The 21,349-nt window shown below is 34.6% G+C and overlaps 1 protein-coding gene across 1 annotated transcript in view; it reads left to right on the top strand.

Annotated features, from left to right (window-relative positions):
* KIF15 (kinesin family member 15) overlaps positions 1 to 21,297 on the top strand; it is a 36,769-nt gene extending 15,472 nt beyond the window's left edge. The window contains exons 15-35 of the mRNA XM_064670735.1: positions 302 to 443; positions 2,766 to 2,907; positions 3,243 to 3,431; positions 4,320 to 4,427; positions 5,212 to 5,317; positions 5,851 to 6,016; positions 7,339 to 7,489; positions 8,504 to 8,589; positions 9,023 to 9,098; positions 9,363 to 9,449; positions 10,404 to 10,508; positions 11,362 to 11,484; positions 12,920 to 13,066; positions 13,994 to 14,098; positions 14,388 to 14,552; positions 15,009 to 15,115; positions 16,457 to 16,529; positions 17,124 to 17,161; positions 18,869 to 19,034; positions 19,401 to 19,532; positions 19,829 to 21,297. Coding sequence (XP_064526805.1) covers positions 302 to 443; positions 2,766 to 2,907; positions 3,243 to 3,431; positions 4,320 to 4,427; positions 5,212 to 5,317; positions 5,851 to 6,016; positions 7,339 to 7,489; positions 8,504 to 8,589; positions 9,023 to 9,098; positions 9,363 to 9,449; positions 10,404 to 10,508; positions 11,362 to 11,484; positions 12,920 to 13,066; positions 13,994 to 14,098; positions 14,388 to 14,552; positions 15,009 to 15,115; positions 16,457 to 16,529; positions 17,124 to 17,161; positions 18,869 to 19,034; positions 19,401 to 19,532; positions 19,829 to 19,912 — 2,498 coding nt within the window. The 3' untranslated portion in view covers positions 19,913 to 21,297. The remainder of the gene's footprint in view (positions 1 to 301; positions 444 to 2,765; positions 2,908 to 3,242; positions 3,432 to 4,319; positions 4,428 to 5,211; positions 5,318 to 5,850; positions 6,017 to 7,338; positions 7,490 to 8,503; positions 8,590 to 9,022; positions 9,099 to 9,362; positions 9,450 to 10,403; positions 10,509 to 11,361; positions 11,485 to 12,919; positions 13,067 to 13,993; positions 14,099 to 14,387; positions 14,553 to 15,008; positions 15,116 to 16,456; positions 16,530 to 17,123; positions 17,162 to 18,868; positions 19,035 to 19,400; positions 19,533 to 19,828) is intronic.
* The last annotated feature ends 52 nt before the right edge of the window (positions 21,298 to 21,349 follow it).

Below are 21,349 nucleotides of genomic sequence, written 5' to 3'. Positions count from 1 at the left end.
TATGTGAAGACTGATAAAACAAGTTTACTTCATTTTATTCATAGTGGCCTTCAAACAATAGGGAATTTGGATTTGCACCTTGTGAACACCATTTATACTCTCATTTTGTGTTCCTTAGTTGTCATGAAGACTGCAGTAATATTAATCAGTCTATTGGTTTTCATGTGGACTGCTGCTAATACCTGTTTTCGTCAATTTAATTGCCGCTATGCTGTTCAAAAGCCCTAATGCTTTCATTTTAGTAAAACTTAAAATATTTGAGCTACTCTGTGATTTCAGAGGGTATATGTTTGTTCTTTAGGTCATCGTTTATATTCCACCACCATATCAGCAGAAGGCAACTCTCTGGCATCTGTTGAAAGGCTGAAAGCACGCCTGCTACAGACTCAAACTGAACTGGCAAGTTCAAAGCAAGAATATGAAGAATTTAAAGAGCTAACCAAGTGAGACAAAACAGTATAGAATTGTCTGTAATTAAATGTCTTTAAGTAATTATTTATATTGCTTTTTAAAAGTTAATCTCGAATCCTGAACATACAGTCTAAATTTGTTCTTTGCAAAGAGAGGGCCAGGTTAAGAGCAATGCCACATGCACAGAATGTGTTCCTGGTGAACATAGTTCCTCCCAGACTAGGGAACAACCATGATTCAATCTGAAGGCATGGCTGCACTGTTGCAGATTTCTTTGTCTTTTCCAAAGCCACTCTTTATACTAAGATGAAAAAAAAAAAGTGCTTCACAACACGCAGGAGATTGGACATACCCTGAAATTCTGATAGTCACCACCTGCTTAACAACACAGGGAGAGTTTGGCTTAGTTTCTACATTGAGCAAGTATTTTTTTAATAATTGAATTATTACAGATGAAAGCAGTGACAAGAACTAAGAGTTGATGGGGTTGAGTTTTTAATATAATGCAAGTTTGAGTCACCATAAATGTAGAATCCAAGTACCCCAGAAAATTTTGGCTAACCTATTGGTTAATGTTTTTGTCTCTGCTTCAAAGTTTTTTTTTTAAGAAGGCAGTAATACCACTGTCTTGAAACTTGTTATTGGAACAGAGATTTAATTCAAATTAGCCCAAAGACATGGTGTCAGTAGTACATTTATGTCCATTTGCTTTGATATCTAACCATGAGATAAAGGTCTACTTTGTCCTTACTAATGTAGTAAAGAATTTCCTGTCATTGTTCTTCTTGAGGGCAGCACAAGATAATGTGAAAGGCCTGACTAATACCTTCAGTGTACATATATTCATATGCAAGTGAATAAAACATGACTTTGACTTGATTAACCCCATTTCTGAAAAATTCGGGTCTTATTACTGGAGATACAAGAAAAACCATTGCATTTCCAGCAAATGTAATGCAAACTTGGAAAGCAAAAGGGACCTGATATTTTTTTATATGTATTAATTTTTAGCTTGAACCTAACATTGTTGCTTTTTATTGATTTTAGTGAATGTAGAGTGTAATTTGAAAAGCATCAGGCACAAGATAGTTCCATTTTTGCCTCCCCACTTTTTTTTTGCAAAGTAGCTTTTAATGTTCTTTTTGCTTACTCAGACAGTTGTACAAATCTGTATTTTTATTCTTAGATTTCTGTGTAGCAAATCCTATGAAATTCATAAATAATAACGTTACAACCAATGAGGTTATCAATTCAACAGTCCCATCAATTCTCCCATATGATTAATTACAATGGTCTGTTTATATCTTCATATATTAATTACTTTATTTTCCTGACCATTAAATATATTCCTGTTTTTATGTATTTCACATTTTGTGCATGTCTTGCTTTCTTGATAGTATGTATGCATTTTATTATCAATTACTGACATTTTCATAGTGGAGTTCAGTCAAACAGCAGTGTGCTTTTAAGCCTATGGAGTCACTAAATTACACTAAATTTTGAACTTGTTTCCAGTTTCAGAGTAACTGGATGCTTAATTTTACGTGCAGGTGTAACTATATGCTGTAAGTGTACAAGCTGAGTATAATAATGATTCACAAAAATCAATGTATGCTTATTTTTCTGCTGTCTAATAGCAGTCAGAACTAAACTTACGGAACTCTGTTCCATAAGTTTTGTTGCAGATGCCAAAAACATGAGGGAAAGTGATAGAACTGCCAAAAGATGAAATAGCATGTTTCCATTTGTCTGTAGACCTTGACCCTACCATTATGTCACTAATGCACAACTATCACAGTAACGGCATGTAACTCTGCAAAATACCTAATGAAAAGTATTCCTTAATTTCTGCTCAACTGCTGGATTTCAGTTAAAGTACCCTTGGAGGGCAAAATAATCTTAACAGAGCAGCATTTCCCAAAAAAAAAAGAAAGTCTTTAAAGGATTTTCTTTAATCCTGGCAAGCTCCAGTTCAGACTTCTCATATAACTGGATAACATTTTTAAAGCTGAAAACCATATTGGTATGGGTGATATCACTTTCTCATAAAAGGAACTGCAGAGCTCTCAGCTTATTTCTTACCGTGTAATGGATTTTTTTCTGACATGTTTAGTTATCCATCTGCTTGCTTCATTATGCAAGCACAAATAAGCTTCTTAGCTTTTTAATTTTCTATACATTATTTTTACTTTTTAATACAGAAGTGATGACTTTCTTCTCAAAATAGTGCATTTCAATGTTTGGGCAAGAGTTCAACTGCAGTTTGCTTATTGGCAATGCTGCAGCGTATTCTTGCTGATGGAAGAGCATACTGCTGGAATAGTTTTGACAGTAGTAAAATACTTCCTAAACAGGAAGAAGCATATGGAACTGGAATCAGAGCTTCAATCCCTTCGCAAAGCAAACCAACATCTTGAAAACATTCTGGAGGCAACCAAAGCACACAAGCGCCGAGAAGTGTCTCAGTTGCAAAAGCTACACAGAGAAAGCCTTAAGGTATGAGAATAAGTTTATTTAAAGCCATACATACTTACTGCTAAGTTTTATGAGAATACAGACAGTCATTTGTATGATCCCTTAACCTAACTAGTGTTCTGGAGAGTTCTCCATATGCAATAAACCCAATAGGCTACTTGTTCTGAAGTGTTAGCTGAATGACTTGCTGCTGTAATCAGATGACGAATCTGAAAAAGTGGTAGTGGTTTAGAACTAACCACTTCAAGCATTTTATTTCATTATTCTGGTTATAGAATTATGAAGTACAACACCAGACAAAGGCTTGATTTCATTATATAGTTAACATAAAGACTTCTTTGTAATCTTTGTAACAGAACATAACCACTCCAACTAAAGCTTACCAGCTAAGGTCTCGTCTAGTGCCACGAATAAGCCCAGATTATAATTCTGAAGATTTTCAGTATTCTGAAGAGATGATGGATGACATTCTGAAAGAGCCAGTTCCTCCAGAGATGAGTGAACAAGCATATGAGGCCATTGCTGAGGAGCTCAAAGTGGCACAGGTGATTGTTCTGAATAAAAACTGAAGTGTCTGTATGTGTAACTTTATAATAGGGTGGGCTTTGGCATGAAGTACTTCCCCCTGACCAAATATATTTTAATTTGCTTGGGAAACTGAAGCACTTCATGAATACTTAACATGAAACAGTTCTCTAATTATACATTCTAAGTGAAAGAGGATTTACAACAAAATACTGAAAGGGATTTGAGAGTTGAATATCATAAGTAGTTTAAGATATACACGGCATTTGTACTTTTACTTTTTTAACCTGATAAGTTGTCCCTGAGGAGTCCTCTTTATAAGTCCCTGTGACAGCTACATTTGGAACAATACACAAGCTTAATATATAATACAGCATTATTTTAAGAAACCTGCCACATAATGCTTGTCCACCATTAATATTAATTGCCTTGTAGTGGGCAGTCTTGTCACGTAGAAGAGCTCTACAAAGTTATCTGAACTACTCTCTAGAAGCTGGAAATAAGTTCAGTGCATGTGAACCCCTGGCACAATAGCCAAACCCCCTCTTTGATTCTTACTATAGTGCAGAGAACCTCTAAGAAATTTAGCTACTGTATATTTTGAATAATTTTTTTTAAAGCCTTATTTCTCCAAGATAAACACATGTCTGAAAAGTAAGTGTTTATAGGATTCAGTCCTTGTATTCCCTGATGGATTTTCCTGTGTTTTGGCAGTTCAGTTAGAAATAGGAGAAATCAGCTACTTCAGATACCAGTTTATTTTTTGAGTGTTCTGTTTTCTGTTGGTTCAGGTCATAAATATAGAAACTTGTTGACATTTTTATATTTAATATGCACAGACTGCCATATGGCATGTGAGAATAAGTGGAAGATGGGTGCTCTAAATTTAAGTGTCTGTTGTGTCACAGGAGCAACTGAGCACAATGCAGACAAAGCTGGATGAAGAGGAAAGCAAGAATATAAAACTCCAGCAGCATATTAATAAACTCGAGCATCATTCTACACAAATACAGGAGGTGAGAGAACAATTCAGGGCTCATTTAACAATATAATACAGTCATGCTGCTGTGTTGTCTAGTGAGGTCTTGCAATGTTACTTGCATTTTGACTTTTGAAAAATTTACATAGCATCATGGCTCAAGGCTGTGCAGGAAGGCAAGGACTTAAAATCATGGAATAGTTTGGGTTGATTCGAAGGCCACCTAATCCAACCCCCCTGGAGTTGGAGTGAGCAGAGAACATTCATTTAACATAACACTGCAAGTCTGAGTTTGGTTTTAAATCTTGTGATTCTGGACTTGCTTGATCTTAAATATAAGCAAATAGGCCCTATTGTGGTTGAGTTTGGCCAACTCGATGATTTCTGGGAAACAACATTAGTAACAAGGAAATTTTAAACTTTGGAAGCTGAAAATGCTATTTGTCTCAATTGGAACTATCTATCAAATATTTATAAGTCCTGCTTAATCACTGGGGTTGATGATAGAAAAGGAAATTAGGTCTCTATTCTTTCCCGCTCAGTCTCACTTCTGATAGCTCTGTTCTGAGAAGATCTCACCTCCTAAGATGTGGGTTGCTTTTAAATGAAATTTTTAGATAAGGTAATATCTTCAGTTATATAAATTATTTTTTTCCTTGCACTTGTATTGGTTTTCAGAGTCACTAATTTAAAGAAAAATGTGCTCTGCATTCATAGTCAGGTGATGAAATGCTTTAATACAGTATTACGTTATTATTACAGCTGTGACTTAGCCACTCCTACACTTCCTTCTATTTAAAAATTTTACTTCTCTTCTCAAGCTTCTTTCATCCGAAAGGAATGACTGGAGTAAAGAGCGCCAGGAGCTCCTCGAACAGATAAAATCACTTGAAAAGCAATTTCAAGACAGTCAAAGCAAGGCTGATAGTAAGTCTATGTAATACTGAAATTTCATTAAAACTTTTAAGGTGTCTTACTGTTTTGAATCAACAATAGCACATGCTGAGTAACTATTTGGGTTGTTAGGCATACTGGTTTGATTTTTTTTTTTTTTTTTTTTTTTAAAGAAAGCAATCTTTGATACTTGCAGAATATCTTCGTTTAATCTTGTACAGTACACAATATTCAAAATGGCTCTCTTTAGTCTGAATGTGAAGGAGGTACAGGATATAGTATTTAAAAAGAAAATATTAAATAAGATTAAGGAGAAATCCTCTATTGGTCTATAGAAATGCAGTGGTATTGTCTGGAATGTTTTTCATAAACCTTTACTTCTTAAACTCCATGTTTCATTGACCTTTTTCATTCACAAAGCCTTTTTGTGTGTGACTTTCAAGGTTAGTTCCACTGAAAAAGCGCAGTTTTGTAAGACTTTCCCAGCAGGTTCTGTAACATTACATGTCATGTATCTAGCATAGTTTTCCAAATAACATGAAAATTATTTGGGATTTTTTTGACAGTATTAAAAAGTGAAGTCCATGACTTGCGCATTGTCCTGCAGTCTGCAGACAAGGAGCTGTCTGCTCTAAAATTGGAATATAATGCCTTTAGGGAAAAACAAGAGAAAGAAATGAGTCAGCTTTCTGGTAGACATATGGATGTACAGTTCCAGCTGGACAGTGTGAGGTATGTTGGCAGTTTGGTAAAATGCCTTAACATCCTTTCTGGATGCATACAGTGATTTAGTCCTTCTCTCCTGCATCTGAACTTGCACTTTACATGCTTCTCTAAAGTTGTTTTCTGTTTGTTTATGTCTTATGTCCTTTGCTTATTTTTTCTTTTTGCTCAGTTCTTCTATGCCTATTTCAGAGTCATGATGGGGGGGAACCATGCTGAAATTAGCAGAAAGAAATGAAATGAGGCTGCCTTAATTTTGCCTTACTTTTAGCATTTTCCCATTAAGTAGGATATACCTATAAGCTCATTGCTCTCCAAAAGTTAAGTGGCTGAAGAGACAGAATTTGTCATTCCGATCACATGAATTAGGTGACATAATGATGCTGCTCTAAAAATACAAGCAGGAAGAAATTCATAAAAAACAACTAAAGTTTGATTATTGAAACCAGAAAAGCTCATTACCTTCTCTGCAATAACGGCCATTATTATTGGGAGATGAGGTTTTGAATCATTAGCATGACTTGGTTTTGTTAGGTTTTGTTTATTTTGTTGTGTTTTGGCTTTATGTTGGTTTTGGGTTTTTTTCCTGGAAAGCTTAGCTATGTTTTGCATTACAGTAGGTCACATCTTAGCTGAAGTAATTTTTTGAGTATGCATTGTGAGACCAGGAACTGGAAATTGAAACTAAATGCCACGGTTTCATTGATGCCTTCAGTGTTAGCAGAAATACTGACTATGTAGAGGGTATTCTTTCTATAGGCCCTCCTTTAGTAACATGATTCATAACACTTGCCTAGCAGTTCTTTTACCCCTCTTTGCTTTTCACTTTTGTGAAAAACCAAATGAAGTAAATTTTCAGTGCAACAATTTAGAGAAAAATAACCCAAACTTGTCCAGAATATATAAAGATTTTAAATGGGATAGATGACCTGAATATCAGCTAAGCAGATGTTGATACTGAGGATCCTTCTATCAAAGCCTTTTGTCCAGCAACTGCCTAAAAAAAAAGATATATTTTTTTGTAATGGTGAACTCCATTATCAAGACACAGGGACTGAAATTTCAGTAGGATTTTGTAAGAAGTAATTTATTTCTCGGGATCAGAAAAAGTCCATTGCCTTCTCTGCCAGTGCCACTTCAATCTCCCATGGCCTTCAGAAATTTGGTGTTTCTGAGTTTAAAAGAGAGTTACCATTTATGTCAGTCACTCCTTTCTAAAATAACTGTACTCTGTATATTATTTGAAGATTTTAAAGTACAAGTGATTGGAGTATTTTTATAATGACACAAACCTTATCAGAGTTTTTATTTGGGTTTTTTTTTTAATAAAGGCTAGAACATGAAAAGATTCTTGAAGAAAAAGCAAGTCTGCAGGATGACTATGACAATTTGCAGGAAGTAACTAAGTTTGAGACGGATCAACTGAAGCAACAACTTGAGGACAGAAAACAAGAAGCAGAAGCAATGAAAACTGAGCTTTGTGTAAGACAGTTGAGGGTTTCAAAGGAGTTTATTATATCATATCCACATTGTTTAACTCCTGTTTAATTCAATTGTATCATTAATAATAGATTCCACAGTAATAATAGGTTTCTTGGTGCTTTCATTTGGAAGATGTACCCAAAACCTTTTTCCAAACTTGGTGCAAGATTTTCACAACCACAGGCTACAAGAAATATCCAGTAGCATCGTGAAGTAGTAAGGTTTTGGACTGAAGAAATTGCCCTGGAAATGTTGAGGGAGATGGGTTAATTAGTGAAGGAATAAGAAACTTTTTTGGAAAAGAATCCTGACATTGAAATGATGAGATGACCTTTCATCTCAGTGCTAACCAGGACTAGCCTACTTATTCTATCTTTACAAAGCAGTTTCTTAAAAATTTTCATAGTGGATGTGATCTTGTTAAAATGATCTATGGCTTGTGGTGGATCACTGTCCTGCAATTTAGTTGATGCTGTCCTTGAAAGCCTGTCAGACTGCAGTGACTGCAAAACAGCAATAAGGTTGCTCAAGGGCTTTTGCAAATGATTTTGCCTGCTTCTCACAGTGTACATACACTGTGCCTGCTCAGGAAGCTTGATATAAGTTTTCCTTTTTTAGTGTTTAAAGAAATGCTGACAGACTGAAAATTATTGATATAAATTCCTTATCATTTAATATTCTGAACAAACTTGGAATTTGAAAAATGCACCTAAATTAATCTACAATTGAAAATTCTAATTTCTGCCTTCACAACCTTGGATATTGAGGAACATCATAGCTATATGAAATTATTATCAATGACAGGTGAAAAGAACTAATTACCTAATATGAATAAGAGTTTACTTTTGAACTTGGCCAGAACAAAGCTAAGGATCTTTCTATTTCAAATTAAGGTATGGCAGGGAGGCAGGTTTCAATCATCTTAAGAATTTGTTTAGATTTTTATTTTGTTTTAGATTATTCTAAAGACCGTCTGTTGTAACTTCTTATAGCAATATATATTTGCTATTCTAGAACCTTCTTCACCTTCTGAAAACAGAAAAAGAACATAATGAAAAACTAACATTGCAATTACAAGAAGACAAAGAAAACAATTCAAAGTAAGTTTTAATTAGTGGTGGGGTTTATTTTCATTTGACCGCATTGTTTTTGTCCCATGCTATGTTTTGTATTCAGATGAGGATCCTGTTTGTAGAGGTGTTTTTCCCCAGGTGGTTGACAATAATTACATAACAGGCTTTTTTATTTTATCCAAATTAGAACGGCACTTCATTTTAATGTGTTCAATTAACATGACAAAAGTAATTTCATTGCAAGTATAGATCTTCATGTCAAAAATGAAAGTCCACCTCTGACAGCAGTGTAACTAAACTATTGGTCTTTCGTATAGCACCGAGAAGGTGATTACTGAAGAACTCTTAAATAAATTAAGTGCAAATAAGAACCATATAAGAATAAATCATGTGACTTGATTTTGTTAAAGTTCTCTTATGTTTTGATTATATTTCTCACTAGAAATGTTTTCTTAACCAGGGAGCTCTTGAAAATACTTGAAAAAGCACAGGTGGAGAAACCAGTCTCTGAAATGGTGACACGGTGTGAGCAGCAGGTACAGCAACAGATTTGAATATTTAAACTGCGTGTTCATGGATTTGCTTGTGCATTAATAGCAGTTTTATTCCTGTGCTGACTGTTCCATTGATTACCAGCAAAATAAATGTAGACTGCTCAGGTTACATATCATTTTGTTAAGCTACTGCTTTATTATTCTGTAAGGTTAACAACTTACTTCCTTTTTTTTCATTACTTGAGGCTTTACAAAACACACTTCAAAGGTAATAAAGACTCTCCTTCACAATATTATTTTCTCTAGGAAGCAAAACTGAGGACATTGGAACAGGAGCTGGCTGCTGCTGGAGAGACTATTGCTTCTTTGAAGAAGACAAATGATACAGACAAGGTTTAGGCTTATTTCTGTTACTAGTACACAGTTTTATGGGTAACGGTTCTGTAGCGGAGTTGAAAGCCCAGAGCCTTTCTGTGATACTTAGTAATTTTGTGCTCTTAGGCAATTCTGGCTGTATATGTAGGTAAAATAAATCTTGCATGGAGTTTGCAGGGAGGTAGAAAACTGGTATGCACTCAGAAAAAACACAAGTTAACTGAAGAGTAAACAAAAAAAAATCAAGGTAAACCTGTTTACTGGACAAAACATTCAATGCTTAAACAGTGCATAATTCCCCTCATGATTAATAGGGTCTTCCAGTCATGTTGTAATGGACAAATAGAAAAGGGAAGGAAGGTGACTTAAGATTGTGACTGTGTGTATCTTTATTAATAAAATCAAAGCACTTTTTCATGTAAAGGCTGTTGCAGTGTATGAAAGCTTAAATAGCAAGAGTTCCCCTAGTGCAAGTATATATCCTGTATGTAAAACAGGCATAAGGAACCACATAGTGCATTTACTACCCAGCATGATGCGATGATAAGCCTTGTTTTTTTCATGCTAAAACCAAAAATTTGACATGCATAAGGTCAGAGTAACCTGGTATTGTCAGTGCAGTGGTGTTTCTTGAATGTATCTTTTTCCATTACGAGCAAATGTACCCTTAAACTACGGTACTTCTGTTCTCCTATTAGAAACCCATTACAAGCCAATATTAAATCAACGAGCCAGTGTTCTCTTCTGATGAACACAGCAGGTTATTTAATTCTTTATTGAAGTGCTTAGAGCAAAAGCCAGTGATATAGCAACACATTTTCTGTTATTCCTTTACATGTGCAGTTTGAGGCCTCATTTTCATATGATTGTTTGAAACTTGGGATTGACAAATTATATACCAAAAAAAGTCCAGTAACATATTATATAGATTTTATATATATTTTATAGGATTGACTTTTTTTTATGTTTCAGGAAGTTGTAACTGACTTGATGAAACAGATCCAGGAGCTGAGGTCTTCAATTAATCATAAAACTGAGTCCATACATGGGTTGACAAGAGAGCTCGAGGATATAAATGTATGTTCTGTCATTTTGAAGGACATGGTATCGTACTTTAGAAATGACATGTCTTATCATGGGTCTCAAACAGTATAACTTGCTGTAGCATTTTAGATGGAAACTTCTTTGTTTTGACATGTTGAAATCTTCTGAACATTTTATGCCTAAGGCTGTCTTGAAAACGGAACCCTCTCCATGTGGTGGGTAAAAAGCCGTATCTCTGAAGGGACCTATTCACATCTTGTAAACTACGCTCAGCTGACAGTCACATTTAGATTTTCTCAGAAACTGGCAATTTAAAACCTCAACAATTGAAGCTGAATTGTAAATTTATTTTTTGAGGGAGTGAATTTTTGTGTTGCTGTTATTACTATGTTCTACATCTGAAAACAAGTATAAAGAACTAAAACTGTGTAGTTGAATAACTATGAATAAATATGATGCATCTGATTTATTAAAATAGGTCTGGTTTGCAAACTGATGGAACAACCCACAGAATGCTTCAGATAATATATTATGTGTGAACTACAAATTCAAAAGGTTCTACAGACAGAACGTTGATGAGACAAATTTATATATATAGTTATCTTTTAATAATGATTTTAGTGGGTAATGTGTATTGTGGTGGCTAATTAACATTAAATTAATAATCTTTTCCTATCATTCTGACAACTAATTTCTAAAAACGTAGTTTGTATAATTTAGCAAGTGTGATATATCATTCTGGTATTAGTCATTGACACAGATTTCTAAATGTTTCTAATTGTCATAAGATTTGTGATGTACATTTATTTGTATTATGTTTGCCAGCTTTCCTTGATAACATGTTTTTCTAAAATATTCTAAAATTTATTTTAATGGGTTTTTGTAGTGCAAGTATAATATTGTTCTGGCTGCAAAAGAAGAAAGCAAAGGAATCATAGAGGATCAGGAAAAGAAGATTGAAGAACTAAAGGAAGCCTTGGAGGGAAGAGAAATAGCTGATAACATTGAGGTAAAAACATTAATGTTGGTGTATTATGATTGTTTGTTTAACCAGACCAGTTGGATGTGCTTTTGCTTAAAATATTCATGTAAAACTTAACCTCATTTTAGTTTCAACTATAGCTAGTTAAGCTGTTCTTAAAAGAATTTTTCATGAGATACCTGACAAATTCTGTTAAATTATCATGTTATTTGACATAAATATTTTATAAGCTACTTCATAAAAGCCTATGCTAAAAGCCTGGTTTAATTTTGTTAAGGCCACTAAGGAATCACCAGCTGAATTTAATGGCAGCTTTAGATGATGCAGCTGAGAAATTAAAATAGGTGGAAGAATATATTATGTTTAACACTATCTCCTCCCCCACTGCTACTATATTCAGTAACTTCTTTACTCAGAATTTTAACTAAAAGCTCCACCTGCTGGAAACAGATTTAGGATGCATTGTTGATTCAATTGTGGGATTGCCTTTTAAAATTGTATCTTTCTTTAACTCTTTTCTGTTACTGCTCTCACCCTTACTTTGATGAACGTGTCTGTCAGTCAAAACCACTAGCACCTCCTTACACGTAATTTCTACAAGATCATCTGTCATTAGATTTGCTAGTCAATCATATGGCACCAATAAAGTCTTCCAGAGAAGTGTTTGTTTCTCAAAACCCTTTGAACATAGTGTAAATCTATTTAAGAAAAAACAGACTATATTCATTATTAATAATATCTAAATGTCACATTCTGAAACCCAAAACTGAGTTGTCTGCCAAAGGGACCACTTTGGGTTTTTGTTTACGTGGGTTTTTTTAACTGAAGTACTAGTTCTTAATCCAGTATTATCCTTAGGTGTATATGGCTCCTGATAAAATCATAGTGTTTCTCCTTGACTTTGTACTTTAGCTACTAATTTCTTCATGCTTTCTTGGCTGGACAAGAAGAACTAATCCAAGGTAGCATTTAAAATACCAAGTTCAGTTTCTCCTTCTAGGTTAACACACCTTGTGTAGGCATAATGCCTCATCAGATCGGGTGGGAGAATAAATCCAGAGGTATCTACAGAATATGAGTGCACTAAAAAAGCTGTAATCGCTCCAGCATGGATTAAAATCTTTATTTTCTGTTTTTTTATTCAGAGAACTGTATCTCTTTTTAAGTACATATTATACTTTAAAACTGTGGTTGATTCCAAAGATCTTCTACAAGAACTGTGACTATACTGTGGAAAAGTTCTCATTTTTGTTCTGCAGCCAAGACCATGGATATGAAAACATGCTAAAATAAGAAATTTATAGGTGAATGCTTGCTACAATTCATGATGAAAAAGTAGAAGGAAAAGAGAGATGCTTGTAGCTGCTAGCAATCTTGACACCAATCACAAAACACCTTGAAACAACTGACTTAGAGTAATAACTTTAACTTCTTTCTTTACTCATCCAATGACTTAAAATAGAGAGACCTTCTGTGTGAAGAATTGCGTTATACAACTGATCAGCTGATAAGTCTGACAGAGGCCTCCAAGAAACATGATTCGTTGCTCCAGTGTGCACAGGAAGACATAGCAAAGAAAGAAGCAGTAATCCAGGAACTTAGGGAACAGGTAAAACAAAGAAATTTTGATAATTAGCCCATTGAGAGGAGTTGTAGTTAATTCTAGCTTTTGAAAAGTTCTTACATGTAATTTTACGGCATCTTGTATGAAGTACTCTTGGTGAAGAGCAATGCTCCTTCTCGTAAAAGCAAAATAGTAGTCTAAAAGCTTCTGAACAAAGGCTAGGTAAACTTTTAAATCTTTTGGAAATGATGTCTAGAGATAGCAGAGTAAAATTATCAGTTACTGAGCAACCTGAGGTTATCAGCAGTATCATCTACCTTTTCCTCTGCTCATCCACAAACAATATCATTATCTAACAGACATAAGTGTTGAGCTCTATAAATTTTGTAGTCTGAGAATGATTTGGAGCTTTTGCAGACTAAATAGCTATGTTAAGCCTCTGTCCAAATTTTAGCTATAATTGTCATAATTGTTATAGTGCTATGTAATATATTTGTGCTGGCAAAAACTCTAATAAGTTATTATCTAAAAGAGGAGTTCTTTTGTCAAGTTAGCATATTCTCTTTGGGGAAACTGATCAAATCTATACCTCAAAAATCTTTGTATCAGATCATGTTTTGACCAGTAATATTTGCCAACAAAGTTCATAATAGTTTCTTCTGTACTAGTAAGCCCTTTGAAACATTGACCATGTTAGTAAGGCAAGAAAATAAAATAGCAACACAAACAAAATTCAGATTAACTACACAGCATACAATGTATACATCTTTCAAAAATGCTTGTTACATACAAGTATTGAAAGTTTAACAGTTATTAGCTAAATATACAAGAGTTATAAAAATGAAGTTTAAGTTAATGTAAAATAACTTGAGGTGTACTTAAGCCTGCTCAAAATGGAGATATAGCTTCTGTTTTCTTTCCTATTTTGTGTTTATTTTGAGCTAATTTAATTCTTACTGGTGTTTCTAATAGTTGGACAAAATGACAGAGGAACTGGAGAACAGGAAGAATGAGTATGAACTAAAAATGAAGCAAATAGATTGCTTTGTGGACTCATCTTTAGTAACATTTCCTCAGGTATGGCATTTGTGAGAGAAACATGTTCGTTATAATGCCTGTTAAAACACATAAAAAACAACTACAAACTTTACAGCATGGCTTCAGGCCGGAACCAAAAATTACAGTGTATCAAGATGGTCAATTCCCAGTCACATAGTTTGTAACTTAGTTGTATTATTGATGATTTGTCTGCCAGGAATTTTTTTTAATATATGTCTCCAATTAAGTATTAAAACATATAACCAATACATAGGGCAAACAGTTCTTTACTAATAGTTTGTCTGGTTTGTTTCTTTTAACTTGACAGTGTCCAAAAACTCCACCTAATTTTGATGTGAATTTGGCAAAGCTCTTGGAAACCCATGAGCAAGAAATAGCTGATCGTAGGGCTTCTGCAATAAATCTGGAGCACCTTGTGCATGAACTGAATGAAGAAAGAAGAGCTAAAAATGATGAAATTCTAAGGCTGAAGGTACTATGAGTTAATCTCTACGGGCAATTTGTAAGGTTAAAATAAGACAAAACACAGAGTTTAGATTTTGAATGAGCTCTGCTTGGTAGTGTGTCCATTAAAGCAGGAAAGCCAGTTTTGGTCCTCCCTTTACCTAGGCCCAAAATGTGACAACTGGCTTGAGATGTCAGTACATCTCATTTTCCCAAGAACTGAGTTGTTTTGAGTTCATGAATGTCAAATGCTAACATCGGTTTTACTGCTGAAACTGTTCTAATTTATTTAAAATCAAGTTTTTTAATGCAACTATAAATGGAACAGTAGTGCAGACATTTGCCAGAGAACTGTGCTTGTTTTCTGATAAATAGTTTTGTCTTCTATTTTACTCAGAAACATGTTCAACTGGAAATGAAAACAGGAATCGCAATTTGGTCTTCAAATAAAATGTTTCGAACTTCTTTTTTTTTCCGTGCTTAGGAACAATTAAATGAGTTGGAGAACTTGCGTCTGGAAATGCAGATATTGGTGGAAAACAACAGGAGTTTACAGAGTCTTGTAGAAGCTCAGAGACCAGGCAAGAACAGGTAAAGTTAAATAAAACACAAAAAATCTATCTTAACTTGAAATAATTAAACAAGATAAAATGTACACTGTTTATTTGAAATACACTCTTACATACTGTTTGTATTTGTGGAGATTGACTCAAACTTGTCTATGAAAACTGTTTACTGGCTTGTAAACTTTATTGCCCTTAAATCACAAATTCTCAAATGCAACAAAGTTCTATAAAGGAAATGGAAATAGAATGTAAAATAATTATATGCATAGCCATTCCTGCATATTATATATTGCCATATCACTTGTGTAGTTATGGATTCAGTAGATAGCAAATGTCCAAATTAATTCAACACAAGTTTTAACATAGACATAAATGAACTTTTAAACCTCCAATATAGTATTCACCTTTGGTCTATTCAAACCATAACTGCTATCAACTAACAGGAGCAGGGAATTGTTACTGCATATGAAATTATATCCCAAGGTCCCAAGTCAGGAATCCAACAAGTGGGGAATATAAAAGTAATGGTTTTCTGTGGAAAAATTGGGTCCAGGACACCTACTCCATAAACTGTGTGAAAAACAAAGCCACAGAATCCAGTGTTCCATGGCAACATAACCATTCTTGTTTTTCTGTGACTCCCGTTTCAATTCACAACATGCTTTCAAATGTCTGTTGCAAACTAAGCAGAAGGCCTTAGAAACAGCATCATCATTTAGTACCCCACCTGATCTGTTCACAAAGATTTTCAGTTACTGAAAATAGTGTGTTTATTATAATTTGATGCAATTATAAAACTCCTAACCAATTAAGTTCTTTCTTTATGGCACACTACAAGGATAAAGTGGTTCCACTGGCATGTTGCTTTGTGGGTTATTTTAATTGTATGGTGTTTGCTTACTTCCATCCAATGTCATGTTAATCAAGAACTAACAAAATAAAAAGCATTGAAGTCTTCTAAATACAAGAATCTTTCACTTCCTTAACTGCTCAGTGGTCTTGCCAAATTATCTTATACGAAGGAGTTGCTTTCTTGCAGTCAACATACACCTGAACATCACCAACTAATAAAACATTTACCTTAATCGCAAAGCTGCCTAACAAACTGTTGCATTGTTATTACATTTGTAATTGTTTTAATGAAAACAGTAGTTTCTCTATACTCTAACAAAAGGAAATGTGGTGTTCGTGGAATGCAGAAGAATATAGAAACCATTCCAGAGTTGTTTCATGATGTGTTCAGTATTTTGAGTATGAACACGTGTGAAAACCACTACACGTATTTACTGGTTTAATCTGGATAAGATGCTTTTACAACTGGTTTCTTCTGTTTATGAGAAACTTTCCTCATTCTTGAATTTCCTAGTGATCAGAAACATCCTGATGTTCAGCACCTCAAAGAGAAAGAGGAGGAGATTGCTGAGGAGAGACTTGCCAAGGTATATTATCATTCTCACGTCAGTTGCTGTTGACCAGCTGTGAAGTATTAACCTGTTTTCTTCTATTTCACAGCAGTGAAACAAACACTGATTTCTAGTGAATTCTAATAGGCACAGCCTGACACTTAGCTCTTAGGGTTTCTATCCCAGCCTGACACAAGTGAACTGGGTGTCAGATTACACAGGAAGCAAAAACAGATTTGGATTGCTAAATCTGACTCATCTCCACAGAGTTGGAAAGTGAAGATTGTGTCACTTGCTCATGTCAGGTCTGTGTCAAAGGGAAGTTAATGTCACAGCGGAGGTTGCCATGGATTTCCCAGACAGAAAAAGCCCCTGTTAGAGCTTTGCTGTGTGTGAGTGGGCAGAGAGATAGGCTGTGGGTCATTTGTGCTGGCATGAAATGGGAAATACTGCATATAGTAAAGATATGAACTTAGAGTGAATATTAGAGATGTGAGCTACAGAGCAGTAGGATGACTTTGGCAGGATCTGGAATGAGATACACAGCATCAACTAAGTGATAAATAATTTTAAATATATATCTGTATGTTAAACATTAGGACTGTATCTAATGCTTTTGAACTTTTACAGAATAAAGCAATGGAGGAAATCCTGAAAATCAAAGCAGAGTAAGTCTAAATGTTGTTCCTTGATCTGGAAACTTGTATTAAACTAATTAATGACAGAAAAGCTATATTTAAGCACTAGAAGTCCCAAAAAAGCTATATTTAAGCACTAGAAGTCCAATACCTGAATTTATAAAAGACATAATTTGGAAATGTTTACACTTCTGCAAGACACATTGAGTTCTTACTCTTTCTCATCAGTAGGTGGTAGTAGCACCTATTGCTACATTTACTGAAAAGGATAGCATTATATCAGGACAATAATCTGAAATAGGTAGAACCATAAAAACTTGAATTGGAAGAGCCATTTTTAATTGTTTAAAGTTATTTATGTGTTCAAGTTTTATACATGCAATGAATTCTAAGCACATTGCTTTTCAAATTGAATTGAAATACTGTTCATTTCTTTATTAGTATCATAAATGTTTTATAATTTTAAACATAATCTAATTATTTTCTTTTTATGCTATTTGTTTAAATTTTTGCAGTTAATCTTGAATAATGAAAATTTTTTGTTATTAGAGGACTCCTAGATTGTGTTTGCGCAATTGCGCAAATAGTCCTCAAAATTCAAATGTTTTGCACCTTGGATGGATAGTAGCAAAGAAAGAAAATACTGAATTAGTAGATAAACATTAGTTTGAAAATGTTGGCCCTGCTATTCTTTTCCTAATCTGTACTCTTCAGGATTCATAGTGGCTGAATCTTTTAATACTTGAGTTATTTACATTTAATGGAATGCTTTCTACGTACATAACTTCTTTTAAGGAGGAAGAGAGTTTTTATGCACATGGTCATTTCAAAAGTAACTTTCATTAAATTTTCCAGAAACCCCAGTCTGGCAATTAGGGATTATTTTCCTATTTGATGCATTGTGTTTTCATACCTGTCTGGTCTCTGAAATACGCTTTATAACAGTGCTACCAGGTCTCATACAAACAAATAATGCACAAAGAAGGAAAATCTTCTTTCCTCATTAAGAAAATGTCTTGACAAATGTACCAAATGAATACTGTTTTCACAGAGTAAAAATCAGTAAAATAAAACTGATGACAAAAATAATTTAATTTATACAATCTTTGAATAGACTTGGAAAATTATTAAAGTTCATATAATTAGTAGACAGGCTGCAAAGTTTGATGGCACAGTTCAATATTCTGTGAGCCTTACAGACATCTTGTCTGCTGAAAAAGTTTTAGTCCTATCCAAACTAGTGGTCCTTCTGTTACCAGGCCAAACAAGCTCAGGCCATCAGAGCTGCTCAGAGATGTTTCTGAACAACAGGACCACTGGGGGAAAAGTCACAGACAGACAAGCAATTTAAGGGAAACTTGAAGAGCGGCTGAGTTTAGCTGGAAAATTTACATTCCTTTGGTGGATTAATTCAAAGTGTTCTTGTCGGTGAAGCTTCTGTTTCTGCTTTCTCCTCAGTTGAGTTATATATCCTGGATTGCAAACAGTTACCAAAGAGCACAGTCACCAAAGAGAAGAGCATCTCCAAACACTGCCTAGTTGATAGTATCAAAGACAAGAGCTGTGAAGCAGAATGAAATTTTTCCTTCCCTTAACACTAAGTTCTAAGAAAAATATATTATCTCAGAAGGACACTTTTAAAGGAGCCTCCCTCCATATCCAAGACTGATGTAGTAATTCACTTATATGCCATTTATATTGGTTTTAAAGTTTTTTATGCTTCTTTTACATTGGCAGATTAGAAGAGACCAAAAATATCCTCAGAGTCCAAGAAAATGCCTGTCATCAAATGACTCTGGAGCTACAACGAACGAGAACTTTGGAGCTCAAAGCATTTAATGAAAAAGAAGAAATTAGATCAAAACTGGAGGAAGCATATGAAGAAAGAGACAGAACTGAAAAGGTTACACTTGTATAATCTTTTTTTTGTCTTTACAGTAAAATCTTATTCAGCAGAAGTAGAGGTCTTACAGTTTAGTTGTATTTGTGATATTATTCTCTGCACTAGTGGAAGTCTGGGTACAGAAATCAGTGTTGCAATTCATAATACAAATAAATTAGTGCTCTTTTTTTACCTTTAGAAGGATCTAACATAGTATCTAAGGACACATAAGACAAATACGTATTTCCTGAATGAACCAACTCTTGCATCATATGTTACAAATAACTTAAATGTTAGTATGTTTGTAGCTCTAAGAAGCTATTTCTTCTGAAAAGAGCAGGAAAGGCTACTGCTAACAGGTACACAATGTATTTACATTAATTACAGGAAATAGAATTGCTGAGGAAGCAAGTTGACTCTCTTGCTGAAGAGAACGGGAAGCTACTTGGTCATCAAAACCTAAACCAGAAGATTCAGTATCTTGTGAAACTGAAGAAAGATAACGCGAAACTTACTGAGGTAAGTTCCAGAGTAGAATACAGATGAAGTAATGGCTTGACATAGAAGATGTCAAGCTTTGAGAATGAAAACTAAAATTCTTGCTCTTCTTTGGAGAGCAATAGATTTTATGCGGTTCAGTAAGTCATGGCTGGTCTGTCTCCTCACAGGCCCCAGACAAGGATCACCCTGTTTTATTTCCCCAAATATATAGTGTATAAAATACTTGAACAAATATAGATACCACTTATTTAGAAATATAAAAGACGTGAGGATAATTTCCTTAATATACCCATGCTTTTTTTTCTGTTTTACAGGAGACTGAAAAACTACGAATTGAAAATGCTTTTTTGAAAGAATCAAAAAAATGTGACATTTGTAGACATTATGATCAGCTGTAGTGACACAAATAAAACTGCAGAACCATATTTTTAAAGTGTACAGAAAAAGCAAAAGCCATTTGTCAAGCTTGACTTTTGCTGTGGTCCTGGAATAATCAAGTATTTTAGTTCATAGATTTTTTTTTTTTTGCTGGTAATAACTCTTAGTGAAGAATGTTATACCAGCTATGCAGGCAGCTTCCAATGACATAGTAACACCTTTCTGTAATTTTCAATTTCCAAAACCGATTTTGTATAGGTACTGGAAGATACTTCCTTGGAACTTTTGTACCTTGCCAAGGAAAAGCTTTCTCACTGGGAACACACCTGGATCTTTGTTTCCTTTTGTGCTTTTATTCAGGTTCCTACCTCTTCTGAAATGCTACATTTTCCACCAGAGCCAAAATTTTAAAAGCACAATTTCTTTGTGATTATTTCTTTAGCTAAACATAGAGTGATTTTACTGGGTTGTTTAAAAATAGTTTTCATACTGAACTTTGTTCAATACAGCATAAATGTGAATTTAGTAACAGCCTTGTAAATATCACTATAAATCTATTTTGCCTAGCACTATAAATCTATTTTGCCTTTCTGTTCTTTCTCTATATGAAATTAAAATGCTTTTTAACCCTTTTTCCCCCTATTATAGACTTATAGTAGACTTCTATATTAGAATTGTAGGAAATTCTAAGTATTTTGCAACCATTTCCTTATCAAACAAGTTAATGTTATGAAAGAAGCTGTGAAAATATGCAGAACATTTTAGGAGTACAGCAGAAGTTCGCTTAGTTGCACTTAAGATTTATTGCAGATACATGAAATGTTTATTAGTGGATCACGAAATGTTGATTTATATAGCAATATCCAACAGGCTTTTTTTTTACTGCCAGTAAGCCTATCATTCTAGTTTTTGGCTACTTCATACAGTATTTTTTTTGGCCACAAGTGCTGGGGCAAAATGGAACAAAACAGAAGATGTGTGTCTGATAAAGGGCAGGAGAGACCTAGTGAGTTTCTACATGATTTGGGTGAGGGCAAGAAGTATTTCTACCAGCTTATCTGCACATTTTAAAGTTGCTTAAGTTCAAGCTCCCACTTGAACTCTGATGTAAAAAGCTGACCTTAAATGGGGTAGGTGCTGGGGTTTTTTCCCTGTAGACAATCTAGATAGGATCAGACCTAGAGGGGTACATCAAGGACAACACACCTGTTGTCCCTTGCCTGCTTTATTTGTTACTGCTGTGTTCTAGGTTTACAAATGTCCCCTTCCTGTCTGTTTCTGGACTATTTCCACGTAGGCGGCTTCTGCCCTTTTCTGTGTTGTATGTGGCTACGGTAGGACCTGCGTTGTTCTCCTACTCCCTCCTTTTCTGTCTGTTCAAATAAAGCCTTTGTACATAAATGAACACTGCATACGTGCATTCTTCACAAACACACCCCCCCCCTCCGCTCCGCTCC

This window comes from Pseudopipra pipra, chromosome 1, assembly GCF_036250125.1.
Source record: "Pseudopipra pipra isolate bDixPip1 chromosome 1, bDixPip1.hap1, whole genome shotgun sequence".
Taxonomy (NCBI): domain Eukaryota; kingdom Metazoa; phylum Chordata; class Aves; order Passeriformes; family Pipridae; genus Pseudopipra; species Pseudopipra pipra.
This window is presented reverse-complemented; position numbering and strand designations above follow the sequence as displayed.